Source organism: Dioscorea cayenensis, chromosome 12 (assembly GCF_009730915.1).
Source record: "Dioscorea cayenensis subsp. rotundata cultivar TDr96_F1 chromosome 12, TDr96_F1_v2_PseudoChromosome.rev07_lg8_w22 25.fasta, whole genome shotgun sequence".
NCBI lineage: Eukaryota > Viridiplantae > Streptophyta > Magnoliopsida > Dioscoreales > Dioscoreaceae > Dioscorea > Dioscorea cayenensis.
Window position 1 is genome coordinate 9,847,356 of NC_052482.1, and position 20,254 is coordinate 9,867,609.

Genomic DNA, 20,254 nt, shown 5'->3' on the forward strand with positions numbered 1-20,254 from the left:
AATTCTGCTGAATGGAAATATTTATGACATTATTGGATTCATCCCCTTAACATCAAATCATCTGGTTTGATTCTCCAGGTAGTATCCATGTTTCTCTTTCATGATATATCACAGAATTTTAAAAATTTTGTAATGCTTTGATGAATACCTTCTGCACTAGGCCTCTCCTTGTCATAAATTAATTAATAATTATTGTTCTTCTTATCCCTTGTGCAATGTACAAGCAAGGCACAAACAATAATTTTTATTTATTTATTTACTAATTGATGAGAAAATTAGAAAAAACCACTTTGACATAAACCTGCATTGCATTCTTGAGAATTTTTTAATTAAAATTTAGATAAACTACTTTGATATAAACATGCTTAGAGTTTTTAGCCGATAGATTATTCACCCAACTTCCCCATACTGGAAATTATCCTAAAAGCAAGAAAGTGTACCTTTGAACTCAATCAAAAGAAGCAAAAACTAAAGATATCCGTTAGTCTAATCAAACATAGCTTTAATTACCTAAACAGCCTGATTTGCACAATATTTTAACAAAATTGTAAAGATAATTTAAAAAAAAAATTAAGTTAAGACCATTTGCGGAAAAAGAATTGTGGAAATAATTAAAGGGCTTTTTCAAAAAAAAAAATAATAATAATTAAAGGGAAAAAAAATTGAATTAGGCTGTTTGGACTGGATGGGAGAACAGCAAAGAAACGAAAAGGTGAAGGACAATGCCTGTGAAGGATGAAAAAGAGAAATCCTGTTTTCCCTTAACTTGCTTACAAAACTTATTTTTTTCATCCAAGCGAACGCAGCTTTTTTCACACCCTCTTTTTTTTTTTTAAAAAAAAACTTCTTAAATATATTTTCCTCAATCCAAATAAAAGATGCCATCCTGAAGTCAAATTTCACCAAGAGATTAAATTTAACAGGTCTCTGCAAATTTAACATGATTAGTTTTCCATTACAATAAATACGAAAAACAGTCCAAGAATATTGCTCCACAATTTTGAGGCCATCACAACTACTAAGCATCTTTACATAACTGAAACACTTCTATTTGCCGTTAATAAATAGTTGCGACACCATGCATTTACACAACATATAAATTGTCCTACAGTTTCTATTCACAAGACATTGTCCTGAAAATTCAACACAAGGATGATCATCACGGTGGGAGCTGAGAAATGTAAATATCCTGACAGGAAAGCGAAGGACGAATCGGGCACAATCTTATGGAGAAAGAGTAGGGAACTGGAGGCACCAAGTATTGATCATGGACAGCCGGACTCCAGCTGTCATCTCCGCCCAAACCCATATGCTTGTGATCAAGATGCACCTGCAACAAAATATCAGTAAATGATGTTTCTAACAGAAGTTTAATCAATAGTTATGATAATCCCTATAATCCCACTCTTGTGAAATTGGTACCTCAATGTCATTTCCTTTGATCAAGTCTTTGTTGTGAGTTGCCCTGTCAAGCTCGGAAGTACTATAATAGCTTGCGCTCATCTGCATTGGTGGTGATGAACCATAAACTGAAGCGAATAGGCCATATCCGTCATTGTCTTGAAATGCTACCCATCTTATATCTGCTCGGCCAGAGGATTCACCAGGAACAATATATGGTACATGCATATCTGCTACACTACTTTCATATATGCCAACATGGGCAGCTTCTTTCCGATCAGGATAGCACTCAAAGGGGCCTTTCCCATACCATGTGACCTTGTCAAAGGATTTTTCGACATAAAACACAACCCCAATCCGTGGTATAGGAGGGAGATCACTGTTAGGGTTAACATTGTATTCGGCAATCACATCGCCAGTATCATAGAACCAGTAGCACACCTCGACCTTGAAGGAGATTGAACTCCTTGTCTCTAATTCATCAACGGCATCTTTATTTTTAAACAGGGAATCTTGATCCTCAGGAACAATGAAATAAACAGTTTTGACTTGCACAACGAGATCTGTCTGTCGTTCAATGGAACAATGAGCAGTATGAACTGACATCTTATCAAGATGGCAAGCCCACCACTTACTTGCATAACTATTTAATTCCCCACCTTTATCGTTATCAGTAGGAGCTCGCCAAAAGCAGGGAAGTATACCTTTGCAAGTTAGCAAATGTCCTTCAACCTGCAGCTCACCCATAGATTTTAGAACCGCTAGTGTATTAATTAACCAAAAAAAGTAAAACACAAAACCTGAGGATTAGACAAATAAAACACTAAAGATCTTTTTTCCTTAAACTTCAACCCAAAAAAAAAAATTGATTGTAACCGAGGTAGTTAAAACTTAGCAGACCAATTCACAATACATGGAAAATAATAATGCAGTAGCACCTATATCAGTTGTAAATCAAACATATCTCCCAAGAAAATAAAGAAGAAGAGGGAATATTAACCATTTAGTGCACATGGAATACACAAAAATTATAGACAGTTAAAGTCCACAGAAAGATTTACCTCCCAACTCTCAATAGTTCCTGTATTTGTGTTGACCTTAATTTGCCAGTTGTTATTCTTAGTAGTGAGAATGCCAGAGACATTTTCAGAGGTTAAACCACCGCAGTCTACTATTTTAATGACCTGAAAATCATGGGCTGGTCAAGCACGAAACATTTAGTCAGAACTGAGAAGTGTTGTTCTAGAGAATATACATGAGGTCCAGGATTTCTTTTGGAAGGTAAGCACAGCTGAGTAGAAGCAATGATATGGCCGTCCTTCACCCAACGAGTTGAATGCCTCATCTTTGCAGTAATTGTTACAAAAATTTCCATTGCAGAAGATGATGCACAAAGGGAATCCCATGGAGATGAATCCAACTCAATATCATAACTACTTTGGGGTTCTATTAGTGGAATATTGAGCATCCCAGATCCCAGGCTGCATCCATCTCCCATAAGATGCCAGCTAAACTCCAATCCTTGTGTTGACTCAAAAAATAATGCATTTGTTATCTGCAACAAGACAAATTTACAATGTGCCGGCTTTTCGCTGTGGCAAAGAATAATATTTAGCTAAGGATGAAAGGTACCTTCATCCTGCTATCCATTAAAGTAGTCTTTATTGGTTGATAGACATACTTAACTTCTGAAAAGGAGAAAATAACATAATGAGAAATGCTGTACAAAGAATAAGCGAAAATGTAATCATAGTTCCCCACTAGTTCACATATAATTTGGTAATTAAGATAAAAATGATTGTTTTCTGGTGACCTTGCAAGGCAGGATGAGGAGTTCGATCTGGCCAGTTAAGGCCATGACAACAAAAGTTTGAGTCATTTGGTGCATCTCCAAAGTGACCACCATAGGCCCAGTATTTACATCCATCTGTACCCTCCTTCAATAAAGCCTGCTTGGGGAAATGGTCAAGAGCATCTCACAAAATTAAAAATTGTACTTCTGTATAATTAATAGCTAGCAAATTAAAATCCCAGAAAAGGCAGAAAATTAAGAAGCCATGAAATGGTCAACGAGGATTCAATACCTTTAAAAAGATATGGACATATCAGCCAATTAGGTGAAAGAAATTTTCCAATCGCAATAAGCCTTTAAAAATGCATGTGCATATGTACCTCTAGATTATGTGATTCTAAATATATAAAAAAATAAATGATTACTGAATATGTGTTTGTATACATGAACTCAAAGACTCTAATAATGCCAGATTTTCACATTTGGATGCTACACTAAGATCTTAGGCAGTCACGATGCTGGGAAAGATGAAAATTTAGACATGTAAGTTTGAACTTTCTCCATTGACTCAGGAGCCTGGAGTTATTCAAACATTGAAGGGTGGAATTCCAGTGTTTGTAAAGTGAACTTGTAGAGGATTAAGTGTGCATGATCATAAGGCAGATGTATAAAACTCACGATCGTTGTCAACGATGCAAACAGATGTATAATTTGTAGTACAGATGTATATTTGTCTCAAGACCAAGTACTATCTTTATCAGGCAAACCATATTTCACTTATCTTTATTTATATCAGTAGATTGTGGAAATTTAATTGGTCAATAGTGCAAAATTTTAGTTACTTCCTTCTTTGTAATGAAAAATCAACTCCCATGATAAAAAAGTTCATTGTACATGTTTGAGTTATGTTATAGTTTAGATTGGTTAATGGGCCATATTGGGCCCATACCACAAACCCCTAATATTTCTCTATATACACCCTTGTACTCTTTTCCTAACTCACATATACAAACTATTTCTCCTATCATCGTAGAACACAAGGCGCTATTGATCCTGTAAATCCAATAAAATGCTTACCTTTGGGTACCAAGGTAATGGTTCAAGAGGTGATAAAGCATAGCAACCAATTTCCATGGCCAAGTGGAGGCATATGCATTTGTTGGGTTGGGAAAAAGTATAACTGAAGGTCTTTAATGAATAAGGTGCATTTATGACTTGCTATTAGTACATATCAAACGAGCCTCATGCAATTACCAAGGTAAAAAGGATATTTTAATTCATATTGAGGTCAAAGGTATAACTTTTCATGGTAAAGGTGGACAATGAGCCAAGAATAAGATGCTCAATTATGGACATTCAGCATTACGTAACTAAAATTTATTTGAGTTTCAAAAACAAGATTCCATGTTCAGATGTCAAAAAACCATGCAGTCAATCCCAAACTCAGTACCTGCTGCATGTGCTGGATAGTGGACATAATTTATTATTCTGGAAAGTAGATCACTTTTTTCAAAAAATATTTGCAGAATGCATGGTGGTTTCAATGATGCGGTTTAAGAAGAAAAAAAGCAAGAAAGGTGTCACAACTACTTCTAAAAATTCCAAATGGTACAAACCATAAAATAAAAAAAAATAACCACATTTCTACAATTAGAAGAAGATACAAGGAATGTCAAAACATTAGTCTAGGAAAGAAGAGAATGTAATTACATATTTCTCTGCATCTAAATGAGATTTTGCTGAAAAATATTAGATTCATTCTAAGAAAAATAATTTCAAGCTTTGGAAAAAAAATCCGGGAAAAAAATTCATAGTGTAAATCACTTTTTGTAAAAGGCAACAAAATACAAAGACTAGAAAGTATTCCATGAAAGCATTTTATAATGGACTCTGCATAGGTATTACCTAGAGTAGTTCTAGATATTGTTGAGCTTTCTTTTAAATCAATAATCAAACCAATTAAATGCATCCTAAAAGTTCTCATTACAGATGCTTTTTAGGGCAAACATTATGGGAGAAGGCAGATTAAGTCAAATTAAGCTCAAAAAGATGGCATAAGCAAACAATATCAAGACAAGGATAATGAGAATCATGGCTGTAATCAAGAGAATACAAATTGAGGAAGCAAATAAAGATGATATTAATTAATCATGCTAAAGAATTGTTCTCTACAATCTGATTATCTAGGTAAGTCCTATAATAAAGGGGTTGGAATCCCTATTGTTATGTACTACTTAAAATAGCAGCTTAACCTTAGTATCTAAAGACTGAACCTTATGAATGAAGGCAAGCAAAAAAGTTTGTTCATTTGAGATAGGCAACTCACTCACTCTCTCTCTCTCTCCCACAAAAAACCTAGCAGAATCGTCCTGTGACTAGATCACAATCCAAGGCTTGCAACAGTTCTATTATAAATAACACAGTTATGATTTCAAATAGCATAATAATATTATTGGATGTTTTCCTACTTGGTTGAAATTTACTGATATGAATTACATTTTTTCAATGCTTAAACTAACAAAATTCCAATATTATTTGTCACTCTCTGAAAGGATTCTCCCAAAATGCAGCTTCCCAAATATCGTAATATGTATATACAATGCCAATGGAAATGGTGAAATGAAATGGATATATCTTGTTGAAGAACCCAACAAAATACAACCTATTGTACTTTTTCACTTCCATTACATGCCACATCAAATGACAGCCAAATGCATTTAGTAACAATAACAAATAGGACAGCAGCATATAACATGACAAGAAAGATTATATTATAAATACAGAGGTGTATTAATGCATTTTAACTGACGCTTTACCGACCTGATCAACCCACTCCCAAATAAGGCCTCCTTGCAGTCCAAATGTACTATCAATAGCTTTCCAATATTCATGAATATTTCCACAACTATTCCCCATCGCATGTGAGTACCTATAGGGGCATTAAAAGAATTTCGAGAGAAAACCATTTTCACATTAATATCAACAATGCGAGAAGAAATATAGCAGCTGAAAGTTAGAAGAAATCGTAGTGTATAATGGAAGGCATACTCGCACAGAATCAAAGGTCTTGTTTCACTTGGATCATTAGCAATTGTTACCATGTCCCATACACGCATATACATAGGGCATACGATATCAGTTGATGATGTTCTAGATCCACCCCCTTCATAATGCAAAAGCCTAGAAGGGTCCTTTTCTCGAATCCAACCTACAAATTGATTTTCTAGTTATAAAGAATTAAAACAGCAAAAGGACTTTTAATAAAAAAAAAAAGTTTAATACCAGCAAGAGAAGAATGGTTAGGTCCATAGTCAGATTCATTTCCCAATGACCAGAAAATAATGCAGGCATGGTTTTTGTCCCTCTCCACCATGCCAATAGCACGATCCAGCATCGAGGCTGCCCAGCTTGGTTCTGAAGTTGGATGCTTAAATTGAGTAGAAAGAGAAAACCCATGCGTTTCTATATTCGCTTCATCAATCATATAAACTCCAAAAAGATCACACAACTCGTACCACCTAGGGTGTTGAGGATAATGGCTATTCCTCACAGCGTTGATGTTATTTTGTTTCATTAAAACCAAATCCTACAAGTACAACACACAGACAGATACACACACATGCACGCACACGCACAGAGGTGACTATTAGTAAGGAAAACAGCATAGCAGGCTTGCAATAGTGTTACAAATACACAATCTCTCTAGTTTAGTAACAAGAGCCATTGAAAATTCACCTTAATCATGCAGGCTTCCAAGTTTGTCTTGCCTGTACGTGGATGGTGTTCATGTCTATTGACACCTCGAAAGACCACTGGTTGTCCATTAACAAGTATCTGTTTATGAGATCGAGATATTTCTCTCATACCCACTTGGCATGATTCACAGTCTAGCAGTCTTCCAGATTCATCTTTAAGGATGAGAACCAGAGTGTACAAGTTTGGCTGTTTACAGAAGAATTTGGAAAAACAAAACCATTAGGTAACTAAATTCCATCCACATGTTATGAAGAGCAAACTACTGCATCAACTATTTGCTGATTGGTCAATGAAACAACAAATAAAACAACACATGATGCACAAGTGCTTCGAAAAGGTTGAGAAAGTGTGACTTGAAAATACTTCAGATTCCATTAATAACAAAAATCAAATATTATTGTGCCCTTAACAAAATGAACAGATTTTAATAAAATCAACCATGGATTTTCAGCAGATTTTGAACACCAAAATATGGATGAGAGTAAGATAATCATATGTGTTGATAGCATTAACCAGCTAAAGATAGTTATTGTCTTTGATAGCTATATACAAGCATCAGCGAAAAGGAATGGATACATCAACATTATTGTTATTTTACATTACCTTCATTAGTATCTTTGGCAAAAGAAGATGTTCCTTCAGAAAAGTCAAAATTTATTTTTTGTCAAATATATTTATCATCAGGTTACAGCTTTCCGAGTTTCCTGATAGGAAAATATTCTTGCAGTACCATAGTAAAATAATTAAAAATAGGGTTTGGGTATCATTAAGGATCAAGTAGACTAAGATAAGTTCTCCACCCTATAACTTGCTTGCAAATTATAATTTTCATGACTAAATTTCTCACATTTTCACAGGACCAAAGCTTTGGCATCTCTAGTTTCCCCACGAGGTGATAACCAGGAAAACCAAAACCATTAGACATTGACTCTGGCTTTAGACGCACTGGGCTATAAGAACTTGAATCAGCAACATCTTCACTCCTTCCATAGCTGGACAACTCTGCATTGTCATATAACACTGCTTCCACGGTAAAGCTAGAAATGTCAACCTCTTCAGACTGCACACTAATCATATCAAACTTTACCTCAACCTGAATAAACAGCATATGAAAGAGATTAACTGTAAATCAATTCTTATGGATATGAATTAACCCTGGCCACTATCATATTCAAGTATCCTAAGCTATCAAGAAGACTTCAGTTTATAGCCTTGTTCATTCCACTTGGAATAATAGGATAAACTGAAAGATATTAACCAATATGAAATAGGGAGATAATTGATATCTTAGCTTCAAACAAATGATCAAACTGCTCTTTGTCAAGCACTTAACAGGATATATAAAGTAAAATCTCATAGCTCAATAATAATGAAGACATACCATTATCATATGGTAGAATGCGACAAGGAAATTAATTTAATGCAGAAGTTCATTGTAGAGTTTTGAGAATTGAAGCGCATTGACTTTTACAGTAGCTTTGTCAATAAAAGTAGAAATATTTATTGACATATTAATATGAATTTACAATGAAAAATATCAAATCGAAAGAAGAAGAACATACAAATGACAAAGCCAAATATAAAAAAATAAAGACAATGTACAAATTATATTCAAACTAAATTTTTGGCAGAATTTTTCAGAAAATGCTGACAACTTTCTAGCATTGCAGGTTCAACAAAATCTAGAATATAGATGGAGGGGTTGGATAAATATTTAATTCGAATTTATGGAATCAATATTCTAGGGAAGCATAAATAAAGTTCAATTCAAGAATGTTGACAAGTCTGACTAGGAATAAATTCTATGTTCATATCAAAAACAATTTCTGTTTGCTGTTAGAATAAGGCTATATGGAATATAGAGAGAATGAAGAGAGGAAGAATGATATGAAGAGTGAAAGAATGATATGAAGAGTGATATTCATGTAGTGATGTATACAAGTATATATAGACACAAGAAGTAAAAGGCTAAAATGGGCTATATAGTAATGGGCTCTTTAACATTTGCCACGATAAACACAGCAAAAGCTTACAGCTGGCCAGAATTTGGATGGATGATGCCTATCTTGAAAACTGTTTTTGAGAGAACCTTTTGTATTATTTTCCGAATCATAGATCTCTCAATAAGCTCCTATTTATATACATAAATTAATCATAGAATAGGAAACTAATTGCTAAAGCGAAAAACAATTGTACAAAATTAATTCATAGTGTTGAAATTCTTTAAGAGAAGAAAGGATAATTTTTCAATTGTATACTTAGAAGAAGGAAATATACATTCTTTTATAGACACACACAAGTGAAGAAATAACTTTACAGCTATTAAAAGATGTCACATCTATATAATATATATAGCTGTCAATCTAACCCAGAAAATCAGGCACAACTCATGGTTGTTTGATTCATGAAATCAACCAACATAATTCCTGAAAAACAGGTAGCAGTTCCCTGAAAACCAGTGATTCTCTGTACATAAATCTGATCTTGAATAGTTTTCCACACTCCTCCTCAAGCTAGGTTGTAGATATCAAACATACCAAGCTTGGATTTTAATTCATCAAACAATTTCCGTGGAACTGCCTTAGTTAAGATATTTGCAATCTGATGACTTGTGCGAACAAAATTTAGTGATATTAACCCAGATTCAATCTTTTCCTTAATAAAGTGTCGATCAATTTCAACATGTTTTGTTCTGTCATGTTACACTGGGTTTTTGGCAATGCTAATAGCTGACTGATTGTCACACAAGGTGTTTATTGATTGTAAATCTTGAAATCCCAGCTCAGATATTATTCTTTTTAGCCACATCCCTTCACAGATCCCTAATGCCAAGGCTCTGAATTCAGCTTCTGCACTACTCCGAGCCACCACTGACTGTTTCTTACTTCTCCAAGTGACCAAATTTCCCCAAACAAAGGTGCAGTATCCTGATGTAGATCTTCTATCAGTTATAGACCCAGCCCAATCTGCATCAGTACAAACAGAGACTGCTCTATTTGCTGTTTTTTCGAACAACAATCCTTGACCAGGTGACATTTTGAGGTATCTTAGAATTCTGTAGACTGCATCCAAGTGTTCTTCTGTAGGATTATTCATAAACTGGCTAACCAGACTAACAGCAAAACATATATCTGGTCTTGTGTGGGATAAATAAATAAGTTTTCCTACTAATCGTTGATATCTTGCTTTATCAACGGGAGCACAATCTTCTCTGCTTCCCAACTTAGAATTAGGATCCATGGGAGTATCGGCAGGTTTGCAGCCTGACATTCCTGTATCCTTGAGAAGGTCTAATACATATTTTCTTTGAGAGATTGAGATATCTTTCCTTGATCTAGCAACTTCCATTCCAAGGAAGTACTTGAGTTTTCCTAGATCTTTGATTTCAAATTCTTTCGCCAAGAAATCTTTAAGCTTCTGGATTTCATCATAGTCATCCCCTGTTAAGATAATGTCATCAACATAGACTATCAGGATGCTCCGCTACCTGCAGGTGAAAAATTGACAAATATTGTATGATCTGTCTGACATTGTGTATACCCAAATGCCTTGACAACCTTAGTAAATTTGTCAAACCATGCCTTCGGAGATTGTTTCAGCCCATATAAGGATTTCTTGAGCTTACACACTTGATTTTTTGTTGATGAGGTTTCCAAACCAGGTGGTATCTCCATGTAGACTTCCTCTTCTAAGTCCCCGTTGAGGAAGGCATTTTTCACATCCAATTGATAAAGTGGCCAGTCTAGATTGGATACGAGTGAAAACAATACACGGATAGTATTCAACTTGGCCACCGGAGCAAATGTTTCAAAATAATCAATTCCATATGATTGACTGAATCCCTTTGCCACCAATCTTGCTTTGAATCTATTAACACTCCCATCTGCATTATGCTTGACAGTGAAGACCCATTTACACCCTAACTGGATTTTTTTCCTGCTGGTAGATCTGCCATTATCCATGTTCGATTCTTTTCTAAGGCTTGGATTTCTTCTTGCACTGCTGTCCGCCATTCTGGAACTTTAAGGGCTTCACCATGGAGCTTGGTATCCGATATTATCCAAGTTACTCACAAAAAGCATGATGATTAGGAGACAACCCTTTGTAAGAAAGAAAAATTATGCATAGGGATGATTTGTACATGTCCTTCACCCTTTTCTTAAGGCAATAGGGTCTATCATCAAGCATATCACAAGCATCATTACCGTGAATGTGAGGAATTTGAGTCGAGGATTGGACCCAAGGCCTTATTCGAGCTGTTGCAAGTCTTCTCTCATTGGTTGTTTATTCCTCCTTGTGTAGACTTGGAAGTTTGAAGGTTCTCGCAGATTGGATAGGGCTGGATTTTTTGTGGTATTGGAAAGTAGCAATATGGTGTGTCTCCGTGGGCTGTTCTATGAGTTCTTCAGTTGTTTTCGAGTGGTCTTTTCAGCTGGTTTTATGGTGGTTTCGATAGTCTGTTCAGCAAGTTCAATAGTAGGAGCATAGGTTGATTCTAGTGTGTCAATGTCCCAAAGCTTATATTCGTTTCTTTGTGTCTCCCCTTGACTATTAATGTTGTGGTAATAGGGTTGTTCTTCAAAGAATGTAACATCCATGGTGTTATAGAATTTTCGATTAATAGGTGAATAACACTTATACCCTTTTTGATGTGAGGAATAACCAATAAAGATACATTTGAGAGCTTTTGGATCAAGTTTACTTTTGCTTTGTGAGGAAATGTGGACAAAGGCAGTACACCCAAAAACTTTGGCAGGTAAAGTAATGATAAAGTGAGTATGAGGATATGATTTAAGTAGAAGTTCATAGGGTGTTTGGAAATTCAGAACTCTAGATGGCATTCTATTGATTAAGTAGGCAGCGGTTAGAATTGCTTCCCCCCAAAGAAATTTAGGAACATGAGTGGTGAACATCAAAGAACGAGCAACTTCAAGAAGATGTCTATTTTTCCTTTCAGCTATCCCATTTTGTTGGGGTGTATCAACACATGAACTTACATGAACTATTCCTTGCTCTTTTAAATAATTTCCTAGGGAAGATGCAAAGTACTCTTTGGCATTATTGGTTTTAAGGACTTGAATTTTTGTATGAAATTGGGTTTGTATCATGATGTGGAATTGTTTGAAGATATTTCCAACTTCTGATTTTTATTTCATAAGGAATAACCAAGTGATTCTAGTATGATCATCTACAAAAGATACAAACCATCGAGTCCCAGTAACATTTTTATCTTTTGATGGCCCCCAGATATCACTATGAATCATGGAAAAAGGACAAGAGGATTTATATGTGAGACTAGAAAAAGAATTACGAGTATGCTTTGAGAATTGACACACTTCACATTGAAAGGATACTGGGCTTTTATTCTTTAACAATGATGGAAACATCCTACGTAGGTACAAAAAATTAGGATGGCCTAGGCGATAGTGCCATAACATAATTGGATCATTTTTAGGAGAAATAAGTTTATCTTTTGAACAATGGGCTGAGGTAATGCAAGCAGTATGGAATTTGTCTTTAACAAGTGGGGAATCAACTTCCATGAGAAACAGACCTGCATGTTCCTTAGCATTGCCAATCGTCCTCCCCGAACTCAAATCCTAAAATTCACAAAGATCAGGATAAAATTTAGCAACACATTGTAGATTTTGTGTGAGCTTGCTAACAGAAAGTAAATTACAGTTAAGGTTTGGGACATAAAGAACAGTGTGTAGGGTTAGATCTTTTGAAATAGTCACTGAACCTGTTCCCGCCACCTTAGACAAGGATCCATCAGCTATTTTAACTGTAAAATTTTGTTTAATTCTGGAGACATGTAGCATTTCCTGTCATATGATCAGATGCCCCGGAATTCACAATCCAGGGGTTTAAGCTTTTTGAAATAACACTTAGAGCATGTAAGTAAGTACCTTTATGAGCCAATGAACCAGTAGCAGGAGTTGTGGCTGCATTTTTTCTGATTTGTAAAGAATTTCTGCAGCACTTCAAGATGCTCCTTAGTGAATGGGTTTGAATCAACATTGGACTTTCCTTCAATAGCTGCATGATTCCCTTTAGTGTCTTTATCCCCAACAAATCTGGATGGCTTCCAATCTATAGGTTTCCCATGGATTTTCCAACATGTCTCACGAGAATGACCAGATTTTTTGCAGTGATCACACCATAATTTCCCTTTTCTTTGGCGGTTTTCATTGGTGAAATAAGTTCCTCGTGATGAAGGCTGTGCCATTAGTGCAGAGGTTTGGGAAACTGTTATAGTAGACAGTTCTCCGAGCATCACTTTCTTCCTGCTTTCTTCCCTTCATACCTCTGAAAAAGCTTCTCGTAAACCCGACAAGGGTTTTGTTGCTAAAATTCTTCCCCGAACTTCATCAAGGTTCTTATTGAGACCCATCAAAAATTTAAATATTCTCTTCTTCTCAACAAATTCCCTGAAGATTTTTGCATCTTCAGGACACTTCCAATGTTGTTCTTCAAATACATCCAACCTTTGCCATTGGCGTGAGATCTGGTTGTAATACTGTGTGACCGAAAAATCTCCTTGCCTAAGATCATGAAGAGTTGTTTCCAACTCAAACATTTCAGAAGTGTTCTCTTTGCTGGAATGGAATTCCTTGCCTGCCTCCCATATCTCATGAGCCGTGCTATAAAGCAGAAAGTTTTCTCCAATTTCATTAGTCATAGAACTAATCAACCAAGACATCACCATATTATTCTGTATTTTCCAGGTTCTGAACCTAGAATCTTCAGGTTGTGGAGGAGCTATCTCACCAGTCAGGTACTCATCTTTTCCTTTGCCACAAATATACATCATGACTGATTGAGACCATTGGAGATAATTGTTCCCATTCAGTTTATGCCCTGTAATGGGATGAGGTGAATTTTCTGAGGAGCCATGACTAGCAACTAGAGTTTCAAGAATGGGATTTTCATGGTTGGATGCCACTTCAAGAGCATCTGTGCTCTGAGTGTCAGTTGACATAGTGAATAGATCTAGGGTTTAAGAATCCCTCTCTGATACCATGCTGAAATTCTTTAAGAGAAGAAAGGATAATTTTTCAATTGTATACTTAGAAGAAGGAAATATACATTCTTTTATAGACACACAAGTGAAGAAATAACTTTACAGCTATTAAAAGATGTCACATCTATATAATATATATAGCTGTTAATCTAACCCAGAAAATCAGGCACAACTCATGGTTGTTTGATTCATGAAATCAGCCAACATAATTCCTGAAAAACAGGTAGCAGTTCCCTGAAAACCAGTGATTCTCTGTACATAAATCTGATCTTGAATAGTTTTCCACACATAGTAATCAAGAAATCAATTCCCACAAATCTGTGATTTCCAAGAGCCTATTTTGTCCATCCTTTTCCAAACATTATTGATCATGCATGTACAATGATTGCAACAGAGGGAAGCTTTCATCACCTCTTCATGGTCCAAACTATCACATTAAGTAAAAAAGCAAGACCAAAGCTGACAACTGTTATTTTACACTTTTGATTTGGGGGATATAGAGATGCAACTAAAGCAAGACATCTCTATCTACCTTATTGGAAAGATAATAAATACCAATGATAATGATTTATGTGTCTTTGGTATCCTTCAGACCGTAAGGTAAGCAGAATTCTTGCCTACACTCTATTACATATGAAATGTCTTCAACATACATGGAGTAGATGCTCAAACTATGAATTGGCCATCAAGTTTAGTGGACTCATGGGGCTTCCTATTATTTTTCATATAATGTGAATTTAATAGGAGGTATATGCATAAATTATTTACGTTTTGCAAAAGCATGATTCTGAATGTTTTACTGATGTTATTACCATTAAAGTAGTATGATGAGTGGAGAAATTGTAGTGTTTTACTATTGTTTTTCATAGTTTTTATAATCCTTTGAGTACATAAATCACGGACTTTTGTCCAAAATGCATATTTTTAAAGGATGAGTGCTTTTAATGTGCTTTTATATGTTTTCAGGGCAAAAACGAGGATTAGATCCGAAAAGAATTCAAGTGAAAGTCAATAATGAAATTGTGAACACTATCAAGCCAGGAGGAATTGCGTAGCTTCAGCAAATCAAGCATATCTCCTCCAATTCTAATCAGCTTGGCATGAAATTATGCTTGTTGGAAAGGGGACTTCAAGCCCTAGAACTTTCCTATTCAACACTTCCTCTAATTTCAGCTAGAAGCTGAAAAAACAGAAGATGAATTTGACCCTTACTGATGGGCCGAACTGGGCCCAAACTGGCCCAGGTGTTGAAGGGTTGTTAAATCACAGCTGGCCGGCATGTGACCACTTAACCAATGGCTTAACAAGTTAAAATAGCGGGCAAATTTGAATGTTGGGATTATTCTAGAATCAAGGGCTATATCTAGGTTTAGAACAAGATTTAGGGGTTTTTTTTTTCGGGATCTTTGATGAATTTTTTGCGAGGTTTTCAAAGAAGAGGAGGCTTGGAGAAACCATGGATGAAGATTAAGCTTGGAAAGAGGGATGAAGACCAAGAAACCTCTTCAAACCCTAGAGTTTTATCATTTTGTCTCTTTTCTATGAAGAACTTGTATTTTGAATCCATGAATTGTTTGTATCTTGTATATATGATGGAGTAGAAATATTTTAGTTAGGGTTTGAGCCCTTTGGACTAAACTTTCTAGGATTATCAAGTTTGAAAGAATGAATTTTGACTTTGTGAATTTGAATTTCATGGTTGAATGAACTTGTGATGGTGAATGGATCAATCTACTCAATTTTTTTGAATTCATAAAATTTTAGGTTGTGAAACGATTCATTACTTGATTGAATTTCAGTCCCATGAACCCATAGGGATGCAATGTCCTTTTTTCTTGAGAATTTTATTATGATTTGGTTTGTGGGAATGCTAGATCATAAGGGATTAAGATACAGTATTCCAATCTTGGATTTCAAATACAAATTTGAATTCATTCTAGAGAATTTTCAAGATTTCTCCAATTCTCATCTAGATTGCTCAGACATGAGTATGCTAAGGTGAGAGTCAGAGAATTTGAATTAGGAATATAATAAGGAAGATGCCCAATGATGGATTCCTAGGATTAGAATTACATAAAAATGAATGATTGAAGAACCATAACATCTAATTATTCTAGCTTACTTTACTCAGATATTGTTGGAAGATTTCTATTTCTGGAAAATTTAATTAGAGAGATTTCAGGCTATTCCTAATTTTCTGATCATATTTTGGGAGATGATTATTTTCTTCCTTCCTTGTAGATTATTCTTTCCTTACTTGTAGAGTTGCTTGTTGTATTTTATCCCTATATATAGGGTGTATTGTCAAAGGGAAAATATGCAGAAATTTTTTCTTCTTAAAACTTTTATGGTACCAGAGCCAACCCTACTTTCCAAAACAGCCTGTCCACCGTTCATACAACACAGTGCATACTAATTTGCTGCAGTCTTTGAACTATTCATGTCTGCAATTAAAATCATGAGTTCTATGAAGGGAACACCTGCAAATGAGATGTCTTCATCAACCATCATTGAATCTGTCCAACTACCGATGGTTGTCGCAGTCATTTGGGGAAGGTTCTTTGTCATCGTTGCAAATTACTAGCCACGAACAAGATGGTAAAAATTTTCGACAATGGTCTCGCTCGGTTCTCTTGGTGATTTGTGGACGAGGAAAGATTAGGTATCTCAATGGGGAGGTGCAATGGCCAAAAGTCAATGATTTGTCATATGTGAATTGGGAGCTCACCAACTCAATCGTCATGGCGTGGCTAATCAATTCAATGGAACCACAAATAAGTTGCATGTACTTGTTTCTATGCATTGCAAAAGCAATTTGGGATGTTGTCAATAGAAATTATTCTGATCTTGAGAATGCATCTCAAGTTTTTAAGATCAAGAATTAACTAAAGGAGTTACGTCAAGGAGCCATGGATGTAACAGTGTACTACAATAAATTGCAGATTCTTTGGCGTCCACACTACGAAATCGACTGGGGAGACCTCGAATAAAGTCTGAAATTTAGAAGACACTTGGAGAAAGAATGCTTATATGAGTTCCTAACGTGTCTGAACCGAGATCTTGATGAAGTGAGAGGTAAGATCCTTGGTCGCAGACCTTTATCACCTATTGATGAAGCTTTTGCAGAAGTCCGTAGAGAGGCTAGCAGAAAATGAGTCATGCTTGGTGAAAAGAAAGATGTTGCTCCTATAACCGTGAGTGGTGATCGACCCATTGAGACTTCAGCCCTTGCTGTTAGAAGTGCTCCATATCAATCTAATGAAGATTAAAGAACAGGAAGACGACCATGGTGTAATCACTGCGATAGAAATGGTCACACCCGTGATACTTGATGGGATATTCACGGTAAACCAACTAATTGGAAGCCAAAGGGAGCAAGAGAAACAAACCAAGCAAAAGTTTTCAAAGCTTCTGTAGAAAGGAAGATGGAGGAGAATCGAGATAATGATGGAGTAATTCTGAATAAGTCCTTGATCGAGCAACTCTAGAATCTCTTAAACCAACCAAAAGGGAGTAATTCAAATGCTGTACGAAGCAGTTCTGGTGGAACAATTAGAAACTTCGCTCAGAAGGTACTGTTTTTTCATTCGATTCCTTGGATGCTCGACTCAGGAGCATCAGATCATATGACAGGTAATCGATCCATCTTCCTTCCCTACACTCCATGTCATGAAAATTTCAAAGTTAATGTTGCTGATGGTAGCTATTCTTTTGTTGTTGGAAAGGCGTCAATTTGTCTTTGAAATTCTATCAATATTCATTTAGTTTTGCACGTTCCAAACCTAACTTGCAATCTGATTTCTATTGGCAAGTTGACCCTTGAATTGAGTTGCACTGCTGATTTTTCTCCAACATGTTGTAAAATTCAGGAACTGGGATCGGGGAAGATGATTGGATGTGCTAGGGAGGTAGGTGGACTCTACTATTTTGAAGATGATGAATGCGTGAATAACCAAGCTTTTGTGGCTGAAAGTAAAGCTTTTTTTGTCTCTAAATCTGATGTAATAATGATGTGCCATCTCAGGTTAGGACACCCAAATTTTCATTACCTCAAATGTTTGTTACCACATCTTTCATGAATAAAGATCCAAATTCATATATCTGTGAAGCGTGTCAATTTGCCAAACACACATGTTCTAACTTCCCGAACCTACCATATACAAAATCTGAACCTTTTTCTCTCATTCATAGTGACATATGGGGCCCTTCTGGTGTCCAAAATATTTCAGGAGTGCTATGGTTTATTACGTTTATTGATGATCACACTAGAGTTTGTTGGGTTTTTTTAAAAAAGACAAATCTGATGTTGGAAACACCTTTAAAATTTTCCACTTGATGATAAAAAATCAGTTCAATAACTCTGTAAAGTCTTCCGAACTGATAATGGCAAGGAATATTCAAACTCAGTTCTTGGCAATTACCTTGAGACCAATGGCATAATCCATCAAAGTTCATGTCCCAACACACCACAACAAAATGGTATTGCTGAACGGAAAAATCACCATCTTCTTGAAGTTGCTAGAGCCCTAAGGTTTGCTATGAATGTTCCTAAATATCTGTGGGGCGAAGCTGTACTAACCACTGGTTCTTCAAATGTACCCAACTTTTCGATCCATGTCATATATTCCTCTAAAGGTCTTTGGTTGTACTTCTTTTGTCCATGTTCAACCACAATATCGTTCTAAGCATGATCCAAAATCAATCAAATGTGTGTTCATTGGATATTCACCAACTCAACGTGGATATAAGTGTTACTCCCCTACTTTTCGTCATGTTTTCGTGTACATGGATATTTCTTTCATCGAGTCATAACCTTTTTTCAGCCTACTTATTTTCAGGGGGAGATGTTGATGGAAAATAAATTATCTTGGGATGAACCTTTATTTGATTCAATCATCCTTCCATGTTTACTTCACCTATTATTCACACAGATCTGCAATCATTGCCATAAGAGCAGAAATCAGATTTGGAGACAAGGGGAGTTAATTGTAAGTCACCTAAGTTACTTGTTTACTCACCCAGGAAATTGAATCAGAAAAGTAGTGAAGCCAGCACTCTACATGACCATGAATCAGATTTGAACCTCAGTACTGAACATGAGTCTGAAGCTAAAAAGGGTGAACGACAACTTCTTAATAATTCAGTTCAACCAACTGATGATGGTCAAGATTTTCCTATTGCCTTGAGAAAAGGAATAAGATCCTATACTCAACATCCAATAGCTAAATTTGTATCTTATGACAAACTGTCTCCAAGTTTCCAGGTTTTTTCTACTCGATTAACCAAGACGGAGGTTCCAAAGAACATTGAAGAAGCTTTAGCTGATTCGAAATGGAAGATGGCAGTTCAAGAAGAAATTAATGCTTTGGAAAGAAATGGAAATTGGGAGATGGTTGAATTACCAAAAGGAGAGAAAACAGTAGGTTGAAAGTGGGTCTTCACCATAAAGTTCAATGCTGATGGAAGTACATGCAGGTATAAAGCTAGGCTTGTTGCAAAAGGTTTAACTCAAATCTATGGAGTGGATTATCAAGAGACATTTGCTCCGGTGACGAAGTTGAATACTGTCAGATAAAAATCTTTCTTTAGCATCTAACCTCGATTGGCCACTACAACAATTAGATGTTAAAAATGCATTTTTGAATGGGGACTTGCATGAAGAAGTCTATATGGATGTACCACTTGGTTTTGAAAATGGAAAAAATCATGTTTGTAGATTAAAGAAGTCTCTCTATGGATTGAAGCAGTCTACCAGGGAACCAAACACAAAGCTAAGTGTTGAAGAAAGAAAGAGGTTGACCGAGAACAGTACCAACGGCTAGTGGGAAGGCTAATTTATCTGTCATATACATGACCCTACATGGCATTTGCCGTGAGTATGATTAGTCAATTTATGCACTCACCAAAGGAGAAACATCTTGAAGAAATTTATAGGGTCTTGAGATATTTAAAAGGAACACCAGGCAAAGGACTGTTTTTCCAAGAAGAATGATGCAACGATGGTGGAACTTTATACGGATGCAGATTGGGCAGGTTCTTCACGTGACAGAAGGTCTACTTTAGGTTATTGTTCGTATGTATGGGGTAATCTAGTGACTTGGAGAAGCAAGAAGCAATCGATTGTTGCTCGGAGTAGTGTTGAGGCTGAGTCTGTGCTTTAGCTCAGGGAATATGTGAAGGTATATGATTTGAAAGGATACTTACAGAGCTAAAGATGATCAATCACTATCCTATGAAATTGTACTGTGATAACAAAACTGCTATAAATATTGCTCAGAATC

At 35.9% G+C, this 20,254-nt stretch overlaps 2 protein-coding genes across 5 annotated transcripts in view; both read right to left on the reverse strand.

Moving 5' to 3' along the window:
* Window positions 1-910: 910 nt before the first annotated feature.
* The window catches only part of LOC120273822 (beta-galactosidase-like), a 45,440-nt gene continuing 26,096 nt past the window's right edge, over window positions 911-20,254 (reverse strand). For 2 of the 3 annotated variants that reach the window (XM_039280533.1, XM_039280536.1), the window contains 11 exons: window positions 7,797-8,042; window positions 6,929-7,135; window positions 6,476-6,779; window positions 6,242-6,401; window positions 6,014-6,122; window positions 3,215-3,350; window positions 3,034-3,089; window positions 2,657-2,956; window positions 2,463-2,585; window positions 1,423-2,133; window positions 911-1,330 (listed from right to left, as the gene is read on the reverse strand). In XM_039280533.1, coding sequence (XP_039136467.1) covers window positions 1,160-1,330; window positions 1,423-2,133; window positions 2,463-2,585; window positions 2,657-2,956; window positions 3,034-3,089; window positions 3,215-3,350; window positions 6,014-6,122; window positions 6,242-6,401; window positions 6,476-6,779; window positions 6,929-7,135; window positions 7,797-8,042 — 2,523 coding nt within the window. In that variant the 3' untranslated portion in view covers window positions 911-1,159. The remainder of the gene's footprint in view (window positions 1,331-1,422; window positions 2,134-2,462; window positions 2,586-2,656; window positions 2,957-3,033; window positions 3,090-3,214; window positions 3,351-6,013; window positions 6,123-6,241; window positions 6,402-6,475; window positions 6,780-6,928; window positions 7,136-7,796; window positions 8,043-20,254) is intronic. The other variant, XM_039280534.1, reaches the window with a different exon arrangement.
* On the reverse strand, window positions 9,244-12,900 carry LOC120273823 (uncharacterized mitochondrial protein AtMg00810-like). 2 transcript variants are annotated; one of them, XM_039280537.1, is made up of 3 exons: window positions 12,859-12,900; window positions 12,504-12,549; window positions 9,244-10,389 (listed from the first exon to the last, which is right to left on the reverse strand). In XM_039280537.1, exons 1-3 carry the CDS (start codon window positions 12,898-12,900, stop codon window positions 9,650-9,652), a joined length of 828 nt encoding a protein of 275 aa, XP_039136471.1. In that variant the 3' UTR covers window positions 9,244-9,649. The 2 variants fall into 2 exon arrangements, with proteins under 2 accessions (XP_039136471.1, XP_039136472.1); XM_039280538.1 differs by lacking the exon at window positions 12,859-12,900 and adding an exon at window positions 12,693-12,747.

Coding starts and splice junctions, on each gene's coding strand:
- LOC120273823 (XM_039280537.1), bottom strand. CDS start 12,900: ATGCAGCCACAACTCCTGCTACTGGTTCATTGGCTCATAAAG. Junction 12,550..12,858: donor TGGTTCATTGGCTCATAAAG/GTACTTACTTAC, acceptor TGTGAATTTTAG/GATTTGAGTTCGGGGAGGAC. Junction 10,390..12,503: donor CAATGCTAAGGAACATGCAG/GTCTGTTTCTCA, acceptor TTATCTTAACAG/GGGATGACTATGATGAAATC.